Here is a 10017-nt window from a genome sequence, read left to right on the forward strand (position 1 = left end):
GAAGCATGATCCAAGCAATTGAAGATGCAGGGTGGAGGGCTGGGAATCCTGGACCGTGTTCTTGGCTCCGCCGTGAAGGCGCTGCATGACCTTGAGCAAGTCAGACGTCTCGTGTTCGCGAACACCGGCCACGGCGCTGGAGGTCGGTTCCGCGCCCGGCGCCCCGATTCCCTCCGATGACTTAGGGGGATGCAGCTGCGCTGATCCAAGCGCTTCCGAGCGCTCGCAGCTCTGATCCCACGCTAGGAGACGCAGAGCTGCTTTTCGCAGGTGCTGGGCCTGCCTGTGCTCGCCCTCACAAAACCTGGCCTTGCTGTTTTCCTTTCCGTGCAGAGTCAGGCGTTAATTAAACTGCTGCTAAATGCCCTGAGGATGCAAGCCGGAGGCTTCCGTTTTAAATGCAAAGCATCTTACAGCTGGAGCATTTTGTTTTCTGAATACGGTTGTGAGCGTATTTGTTGCTCCCTTCTCATCCCCGTGCCCGAAGGATCGTCCCGACTGTCGCAGTTGTGTGTTAGCTTCTACGGCGCAGCCCCTGGCGCAAGCCCTGGTGCAGCTTTTGAGGTCGGAGGGGCGGAAGGGGAGGTAATGGAGGAAGTTGCACATCTTGAGATAAATCTGCAGACAGAAAAGCTGCTCCCCTTTCCCCCTGCCTTCTTCAGAGCCGGGCGTGTGCCAGTGGATGGTAAGAAGCTTTATTTTGCAGGGTTTGTTTCTTTTCAGTCTTAAACTGCTTTTTCCTGTCCCAACAGAGCAAGTGTTCCCTAAAATGTCTGCAGCGCACTCTTGAAACGCTCTTGCCTAGAAGAGTTTACAAATCTGTCAGCTCCTTTGATCCTCCAAGCTTGCTTCTGAAGCTGTAGGATTATCTGACGCCATAAAACGGGGCTGGTTTTCTTCTTTTGAGGAGTGAGAATCCTGAGCGGCATTAACTGGGAAATCACCCACCGCAACCCTGAGCTTTTCAATATGTAACAGGCTCTGCCGGGGCCTGAAATACAAGCGGTGTGGGAGGCCCCCACCCAGGTGTCCTGCGGGAGAGGTGAGGGGCGCTGGGAGCACGGTGCAGCCGGGTTCCTGGTATTGCTTTCGGGTCGGGGATTTGCAGTTGAAGTTGAGTTCATTTCCTGAGCGAGCGGTAACGGCCGGAGGAAGCGGCGGGGTTGCAACGGGTGCTGGGGAAAGCGGGCGAAAGCGACTCTTCCTCAAGAACTGGGACTAAGCGTGAGAGAGGCCTGGGAGGCATTTCTCCCACGAAAACCCAACGTGTGGGGCTTTATTTTTAGGCGGAGGATGCGGAGGGAGAACAGATGTTCTTGATGACTTATTTTTAAAACAAAAACACTGCTCGAGCTACAGAATTAGCTCAGAAAAGCCACCGCTCGCCCTGAAAGATGCTCGAATGGAAAACTTTCCGACGTCTCCCTTCCCAAAGCGTGTGGAATAAAGGTGCGACGACGGCTCTCGCTCTTGGAAAGCCACGTCAGTGGAAACTGCATTGGCTGCTTAGGGGTGCCTCGGGCCTTTGATCTCTGTCCTCTGCCGAGGCCTGGCCGTGTGCTGCGTGGCTTTGCAGAGCAGCACCCCCAGAATAACTGAAGTTGCTCAGAAATACCAGGGTCCATCAAAGGACGCGCGGCGGCGATGTGAGGAAGACAAATGGCTGCGGTGGAGGGGGGCTGGCGGCGACGGGGGCCGGGCTGGGGCTGGGGGAGGGCTGCGTGTGGATGCTGGTAAAAAGAAAGGGTGTAAATTGATATTGGAAAATCCTCACAGAGGGATTTTAGTGGAGCGTGTACGCCCAGGCCTCCTGCCTTCGGGCCGGGACAGATGCAAGGTTTCAGTCATCGGCGTGGAGCAGCAGCTCCTCCACCTCCCCGCCTCTGCAGAAAAACCTCTTCGCTCCAGCTCGAGCCTCTTGCTCGGCGGCTGCTGCAGGTTGCTGCTGCTGCAGATTTCCGCTGGCTTTCAAGTGAAAACAGCTTTGTCCTGGCCCAGCGGCCGCGGCCTTTGCTCCGCTGGGCTCTTCTGCTTTGCCTCACGTCCCAAAGCCGCGCTGGGTTGCAGCTCGGAGGCTGAGGTGTCTCCAGCCAACGGGCAAACCTGGCTCTGGAGGGGTGCAGATATGATCCTGCCTTCCCCGCTCATCCTTTTGCTTGGGGCTCGATCCTGCTGGGTGCTGAGCCCCCGAGCAGGGGTGGTTAGCTGTGCTCCTTGGCGGCGGTGCGGGGAGAGCTGCTGCGGCCAGGGATGCTGCTGTGCGAAGGGGAAGAGAGGGTTGGGCCGGTGGCAGAGAAAACCAGCGGCGTTTAGCAAATAAAAAGAGTGGGGAGAGGCCGTAGGAGCGCAGTGGGGCAGGGAGGGGGGAGAGCCAGCACCGTCCCCGCCGCTCTCGCCGCCCTTTCGTCTGCGTTTGCCTCCTTCTGCCGTCCGGGCTCTGCTCTCTCGTGAAGCTGCTTGTTCCTAGCCTAAAAAGGACAGTTAAATGCCACCCGAGGGATCGCTAAGACCTCCTAAAGCTCCTGCCAAACCAGCGGTACGGCCACGCAAAAGCTGATCCAGCTGAAGGAGCCAACGTGGCTCGCTCTCCTCTGGCTTGGCCACTCTGTTAGCGTTTCTCTGCCTCCCCCTCACCTCTAATTGGGGCTCGGAAAGACTCGTCCTGCTCCCAGCCCGTGGCCCCAGCTGGTAGCCATGGGGCTCAGCCCGGGGACCCCCCTGACCCCGCTCTTGCCGTTCCCCCCAGCCGGGTGCCATGGCCGTGCCGCTGGGGCTGCTGCTGGCCCTGCTGGGCTGCACTGCCGCGCCGGATCCTGCCCTGGAGGAGGCCTGGGAAGGGTGGAAGAGCCTCTACGCCAAGGAGTACCCAGAGGTAGGTCCTGCTCCCCCCAGGCCTCCCGGCACTCTGGGGGGTCTCACCCACCCCGTCCCGTGTCCCCGTGCTCCTGGGGGACGTTTCTGATCCCGCTGCCGCTCTGCCCCGTGGCAGGAGGCCGAGGCCGCCCGCAGGGAGGTCTGGGAGAAGAACCTGCGGCGCATCCAGCAGCACAACCGGGAGGAGTCGCAGGGGCAGCACGCCTTCCGCCTGGCCATGAACCACTACGGGGACCTGGTACCTGCCGACGCGTCCGGCACCTTCCCCGGGGGCCCCTCCCTGCACCCGGGGCCTGGGGACCCCTCGATGCACCCAGGGCTTGATCCGGGGATTGGGTACCCCCAACCCGCTCCGCTGGGAGCTGCAGGTGCCCCTGGGGCTGGGCTGCTTCCCGAGGGTCAGCCGGCCGGTGGGGAGCCGCGGTGGTGCCGGCCGGGCGCTGGTGGCATCACACGAGTTTTCCCTTGGCGACCTGCAGACGGATGAGGAGTTTAACTGGCTCCTGAATGGCTTCACCCCGGTGCAGCGGGAGGAGCCGGCACCGCTCTTCCAGGCTTCAGCAGCCCTGGAGACCCCGGCGGAGGTGGACTGGCGGGCGAAGGGCTACGTGACGCCCGTGAAGAACCAGGTGGGCACGGGGCGGGGGTCCGGCCATGGCTGCGCAATGGGTGCCGGGAGTCTGGGCAGCAGAAACAAGCAGCAGCATCCTCCCGAGCACCAAAACCTCCGGGCAACCCCAAGAAGCAGCTCCTATAGTTTTGGCCGCTGTGGTTTTGCAGCTGAGGAGCTGGAGAGCAGCGCTGAGGGGGGCACAGCGTCCCTCTCCGGTGGGTTTTGGGGCGATGCCGTGACCCCCACATTGTCCCCATCTCCCACAGGGGCACTGTGGGTCGTGCTGGGCGTTCAGCGCCACGGGGGCCTTGGAGGGACTCGTCTTCAACCGGACGGGGAAGCTGGCGGTGCTGAGCGAGCAGAACCTCATCGACTGCTCCCGAAAGCTGGGCAACAACGGCTGCCACGGCGGCTACATGACCCGCGCCTTCCAGTACGTGCGTGACAACGGCGGCTTGAACTCGGAGCACGTCTACCCCTACGTGGCCACGGTAAGGGACGGCGGGTGGCCCTGGGGACACGGCGGAGCGGTGCCGGCGGGTCCCAGCCCCAGCGTCGCTCTCTCCCTCCTCTCAGGACACCTCCAGCTGCCGATACAACCCCCAGGACAGGGCGGCCAACTGCTCCACCATCTGGCTGGTGGCCCAGGGCAGCGAGGCGGCGCTGGAGCAGGCAGTGGCAGCTGTGGGCCCTGTGTCCGTGGCAGTGGATGCCAGCAGCTTCCACTTCCACTTCTACCAGTCGGGTACTGTCTCGCTCTTTGTGGCGTGGATGGGTAAACTGAGGCAGGGCTGCCTCGTGGCGGGGTGGGCTGCTGAGTCCCAGAGTTTCCCCAGGGCATCCAGCCCAGGGGAATAGGATCCACCACCCTGCTTTCACCCGGAGAAGACGCAATCGGGGCTGCCCCCGGCTCACTCCGGCTCTGCTCTTCTCAGGCATCTTCAACAGCATGTTTTGCAGCCAGCGGGTGAACCACGGGATGCTGGCCGTGGGCTACGGTATAAGCCAGGAGAACGGGCGCAACGTGAGCTACTGGATCTTAAAGAACAGGTAGGGGCTGAGGGAGTCCCCCCAAACCTGCCACCCCTTCCGCTCCTGCCGGGGTCGCAGCTGCGTGGCAGGAGCATCCCTGTCCCGAGCGGAGCCAGGTCTCCGTGTGTGTGGGAATGTGGATATGCTCATTCTCCGTCTCTTCCTGCAGCTGGTCGGAGGCGTGGGGTGAGCAGGGCTACATCCGTCTGCTGAAGGGTGCCAACAACCAGTGCGGGGTGGCCAACCAGGCCAGCTTCCCTGCGCTGTGAGCCAGGGCTGCGGCGGGAGAGGACGTCCCTCCCTCCTCGGGCATCTCTCCCTGCCCTGACTGCGGATCCGGGGCTGTTTCCTTCTGGAAAAGGGCTTTTGTTCGCGTGCGGTGAGAAGCTATTAAAAGTGGTGTGGCTAATTGCTCTGTGCCTGCAAACGGTGGCCAGGCAGGGTTTGGTGGCCCAGGCGCGGCTGATGCAGCCTGTCCTTTTCCTGGTGGGAAACGCAAGGCTCCCTCCGCACGATGCTCGGCAAGAGGCTCCTTCTCCGCGCCCTTCCTCCCAGCCTGGCCATCGCTTCCCTCCTTTCCCCTCCCGTGGCCCCTTTTCCTTCCAGCCGAATCCCAAAGGCCACCAGCCAGGGATGGGTTTTTCTGGCTGCGGCCGCAGCTCTGCCCGGCCCTGCGCACCCGGCTCGTTACAAAACAGGCCTTGACCCCATTAAACCGGCGTGACGAGGCACAAAACGCACCTTTCCCCCGTCCTGCTTTTTATTCCCCCCGCCCCCATCCTGAATAATTTGGGGGATTCAGCGCCAGGTGCAGCCCCGCAGCCCGAGCGGGGCCAGGCTGGGGTGTGAGGGGACGTGGGGCCCGTGGCAGCGTGGGCTCCCCAAAATGTCCCACAGTTGCCCCGCATCCCCCGTGGGAGCGACCACGCAGCAGCGCACGGCCCCAGGGGCACTGGCTGCGGGGAGACTGCTGTCTCCATGGCCCCTTGTCCCATATCCCGCTGGCTCCTTGTCCCAGTGTCCCCACGCCCCTCGTCCCCGCGGTCTCTTGTCCCCACCGCGGCCCCCCAAGGGTTAACCCGCCCGGGCTCCCTGCCCACACCCAAGATGGCCGCCGGGGCGCCGGCTGAGCGGCCGCAGCCCGCATTGACCCCTCCCGCCCGCCGTAGTCCGGGCTTCCTTTCCAAGATGGCGGCGTCCAGCGGGAGGAGCGGCCGGAGGCTGTGGGCCGCCCTGGTGCCCGCCGCCCTGCTGTGCCTGGCGGCCCGGGCCGCCGAGGAACCGAGCACGGCCGAGTTCGACGTGCGGCCCGGCGGGGAGGTTCACTCCTTCTCCCGGAGCCTGGTGAGAGGCGAGGAGGGAGAGGGTGAGGAGAGGGTACGCGCCTCTCCCTGATTGGCTGCACGGCACGTCGCTCCGGCTTCCCGCCATGGGGATTGGCTGCCAGCCAGTGAAGGAAGGCGGGACGAGATGGGGGGGGGGATCCGGGCTCTGACGGGGGCAGGGGAGGGGGTCCCCAGGGGGAGAGGGGTCCCCAAGGGGGGGTCTCCAAAGGCAGGAGGCTCCCAGGGAGAGGGGGGGTCCCCAAGGAGGGACGGGGTCCCCTAGGGGAAGGGGGTCGCCAAAAGGGGGGGTCTGCAGCAGAAGGAGGTCCCCAAGGAAAATGGCTCCCCAAGGTGGGACAGTCTCTGTGTCGAGGTCCCCAGGGAGGGAGGCTTGCCGTGGAGAATGGCCCCCGAGGAGAAGGGGGTCCCCGGGGGAGGAGGTACCCCACGGGGAGGGAGGGGCCGCCAGGGGGAAGGGGGTCTCGAAGAAGGAGGGTCCCCGTGGGAAGGAGGCTCAGGAAGGGGAGGGGCCCTATGGAGAAGGGGGCCCCCAGAACACGGGCCCCCACCCCAGCCCCACGGGGTCCTGCTGGCCCCCCACGGGGGACGAGGGCTGCACGGTCCCTGGCGCTGTCTGCACTCCGACGAGGCCCGGACACGGCCGTGCTGCGTGCTCCTCCTCGCTCACCCCGGGGTGAGACCGCCGGGGGCTGCGGCACGGTGCAGCCCCGGTAATTCGGTCAGGTGTCCCCAGGTCACAGAATCACAGAACGCTTTGGGACGGAAGGGACATTTAAAGCCCATCCAGTCCATCCCCCTCCCATGGGCAGGGACGCCTTCGACCAGATCAGGTTGCTCAGAGCCCCGTCCAGCCTGGCCTTAAATGTTTCCAAGGATGGGGCATCCACCGCCTCTCTGGGCAACCCCTGCCAGTGTCTCACCACCCTCAGCATGAAAAATTTTTTCCTTGCATCATCGCCAAGAAGCGGCTGATGGTGAACAAAGAGAAGGTCCTGCTCGAGCAAGGCTGCTCATCGTCGTCTTCTCTTCTTCCAGGGGGATTACACCTGCACTTTCACATACTCAGCTCAGGGAGGAACGAACGAGGTGAGTTGGGCAAAGCTTCAAGTGTTTCCCTTACACTCAGTCTTTACAGCTGCACAGAGTGAGAAGCTGTTCAGGACGATTTCATTTGCGATGAGCTGATTCCAGGGACCGGGAGCTGTGAGGAAGGGTGGTGGCACCATTTCCAAGGCTGCATGTTTGCAAAAGTAACTTACTGGATTTGCTCCCTGAACGGAAGCGTCCTTCATGTGTTGCAACGATGCTGCGGTTCGCGAGGCCGTGACATTTGTAAGGCTTAACAAATCTCTGGGCTGGATGTCTCTGGAGAAGAGGGAGTGACGTTTTCATACCCTGGTTGGTAGGAAGGACCTCGTAGGAGTAAATCCCGTGTTATTTAGGAGGCTTGGAGGTTTTTGCTGCTCATGTTGCTGCTGCGGTAAGCGCCGTGCAGATACACAGTTTGTACTTTCTTATCTGCAAGTCCTGTTAGAATCATGTCCTTTTCTTTTAGTGCAAAGAGAAATGAGACTTTAACTCTTTCCTGTAACTGTACTAATGAAATCGTGGAGAGGAGAGGGCAACCAGGCCTTGAGCTTTGTGCAACACAAAGTAAAAGGGGCCATCAGCAAGCCTTGCGTAGTTAAGTTGTGTTATTTTGGAATGGTTGAAACTTGCCGTGCCTGCAGCGGAGAGGGGAGGTGACTGGCCTCGGGGGCGAGCGGGAAGTCGGAGGCTCTTACCCGCGTTAACTCTTTGGGCCTTTCCCCTCTGCAGCAATGGCAGATGAACATTGGAGTCAGTGAAGACAACCTGCTCTTCTCCTGCTCTGTCTGGAGGTGTGTTCTTTAACCCCAAACTCTCTGAGGCAAAAGCGACAACAAGGCAGGTGGGATCTGGGCCAGGGCCCCTGCCAGTGGCCGGGGACCCTGCCTCCCGGCTGGGTTTGCCTCTGCAGGGCAGCACCGGAGGGCTTTCCTCTCCCGAGAGATGCTGTGACTCTGGGTGGGCTCTTTAGCCAGGCCGTGTTTGATAAATGCCGTGTTCCTCTCTTCCCCCCTCTACGCTGTGTGGAGCTACAGGAGAGCCAGAGGTGGCTGTGGAGGGAGGGAGCCATGAATCCTGAGCTCTTCTGCACCTCCACCCTCTCTGCCCATGTCAAAGACTCTACTTTCTTGTTTCAGGCCCCAAGGGAAGTCTTACCTCTTCTTTACCCAGTTTAAAGCTGAAGTGACGGGAGCCAAGATAGAGTATGCCATGGCTTATGTAAGTCCCCGCTGATCGCTTGGAAGCAGGTGTGTGGGAGGCTGCTCTAACACATGAATTGGACATGGAAACCATCTATTAGACATCTGTCCGATAAAATGCACTCCATCACGTCCCTAATTAGAGAGTGGTGGCAGTCAGGAGAGAAGCCGCAGGTAGGCTCTCCTGCGCCATTTTATTTCTGCTCCCTCGACGCCATCGCGGTGCTGCTGGCTTTGCCAGCGTCGGTGACTCCAAAAGACACCAGCCTGCCAGGGCGCACTGCACAAGGGGAGTCTCGGTTTGCCTCAACAAATTGCATGTGACAAAGTCAATAAAACCTCTGCTGGTGGTTTTGTTTGGTTATTCTTCCATTTCCCAGTCGTCAGCGGTGAGGCTTTCAGTCACCCGAAGGACTCAAGTTTGTGGTTTAATAGGAAATGGAAAAAGAGCCAGAGATTTTCCTTCAGATTTCCGTTGTGGTTTTTATTCTTTCGCCCCACATTATTAAAACACAAGTTCATTCTTCAGAAAGTGCTGTTTGTTTGTTTGCTTGCTTGCTTTAAATACGGCAGCTTCTTGGATTGCCTCAGCTGCTTGAACCTTCTTCCTTCCCGTTTCAGTCTCAAGCTGCAGTGGGTGGACAAAGCGACGTCCCCTTAAAACAGGAAGAATTTGAAATCACCGAAACAACAGGTCTGTGACCGAGAGAACTACGCGAGAAGGGGGCTGGGGTGGGAGACGAGCCTGGCTGTCTACCAGGAGACGAGTACTTAAGCTTAATGCAGATAGGTGACAACGTATAGGACAGTGCGTGTTACGGAGTCGGGGGTAGGGTGCTCTTGATCCATAGCTGGCAGCAGGATTTTGTGGGTCCCGTTCCAGCGTAAATGTTAAATTAGCATGGGGGAAGAACGGGTTTATCACAACATGCTTGTCGCGTGCATAAAAAGGAAGTGCAATGCCCGACTTGCCGGCTTTATCGTCCTGGAAAGGAACCAGCAGGGCTGTTTTGTTCATGCCTTACCATCTGTTTATCCTGTGCTTGTTTTCTCTCTTTCTAGTGTCTCACAGGGAAGGCAAGTTCCGTTTTGAACTGTCCAAACTCATGATTGTAGCAAAAACACCCCGTGACGAGCTGTGACCCTAAGGCCGCTGTCGGGCAGGGCATTTTGGCCAGAAGAGCATGGCAGATAAAGAGGATTACTTGTTAACGGCGGGTTTTTTTTGGTTGGCCAAACCTTTTATGTTTTCCATATTGAAATGTGCGAGGGTCCAACACAAGTGGGACTTGGAGGTGTTAAGACAGATGCATTCTGTCTTGTGTCAGAGTAACAATGTGCTTTGCAGCTGGAAACCTCCTCTGAGACTCCTGATCTGCAGCCAGCCATTCTGTCGCCCGCTTTCTGCTTGGTTGATCTGCTGAATATGGCAAAGCTCCCCTCGAACCGGGGCTCCTTATCTCCCTTGCTAGGGAGAGCAATGCAGAAAGATAAGTGGCTGGATTTAAACAGGGTTTGCTAAAAGAAAGTTGTTAACTCCGTAGTCTCTGGAGGGGAGACAGGATTTCTCTCTCCACAAGCATGACAGGAGGAAATAATTAAATTGGGGGTGGGGGGGAAGGAAGGGATAGAGTTGGCCAAAGCTACCCGACTCCTCGTTGAGCGCGGCTGCCGAAGACCACCGCGGGCTTTGCTGGGGAGGGTGTTCTGGACCTGCCCTAGGGCAGAGCGTGGGTTGGGATAACTTGGCATGGCGAAGGCAGAGCGGCTTATTCTGACACAACCCAGGAATCGATCGTGTCTCAGTACAACTGCAGGACTATTTTCTACATACAGAAGTGATTTTTTTCTTATCTAGAGTAAT

General features: G+C 59.6%; 2 protein-coding genes across 2 annotated transcripts; both read left to right on the forward strand.

Annotated features, from left to right (window-relative positions):
* Nucleotides 1-596: 596 nt before the first annotated feature.
* On the forward strand, nt 597-6923 carry LOC309599726 (procathepsin L-like). The gene is made up of 9 exons (XM_082331454.1): nt 597-685; nt 2747-2872; nt 2990-3112; nt 3354-3503; nt 3754-3978; nt 4064-4232; nt 4423-4537; nt 4689-4898; nt 6901-6923. Exons 1-8 carry the CDS (start codon nt 683-685, stop codon nt 4786-4788), a joined length of 1011 nt encoding a protein of 336 aa, XP_082187580.1. The 5' UTR covers nt 597-682; the 3' UTR covers nt 4789-4898; nt 6901-6923.
* MYDGF (myeloid derived growth factor) lies at nt 5627-9295 on the forward strand (the record flags this gene model as incomplete). The annotated part of the gene is made up of 6 exons (XM_082331131.1): nt 5627-5896; nt 6901-6951; nt 7684-7745; nt 8091-8172; nt 8775-8847; nt 9216-9295. The coding sequence occupies 6 exons, from the start codon at nt 5627-5629 to the stop codon at nt 9293-9295; spliced, it is 618 nt and encodes a 205-aa protein (XP_082187257.1).
* Nucleotides 9296-10017: the final 722 nt, after the last annotated feature.

Source organism: Platalea leucorodia (assembly GCF_965183815.1).
Source record: "Platalea leucorodia genome assembly, chromosome: 21".
Classification (NCBI taxonomy): Eukaryota; Metazoa; Chordata; class Aves; order Pelecaniformes; family Threskiornithidae; genus Platalea; species Platalea leucorodia.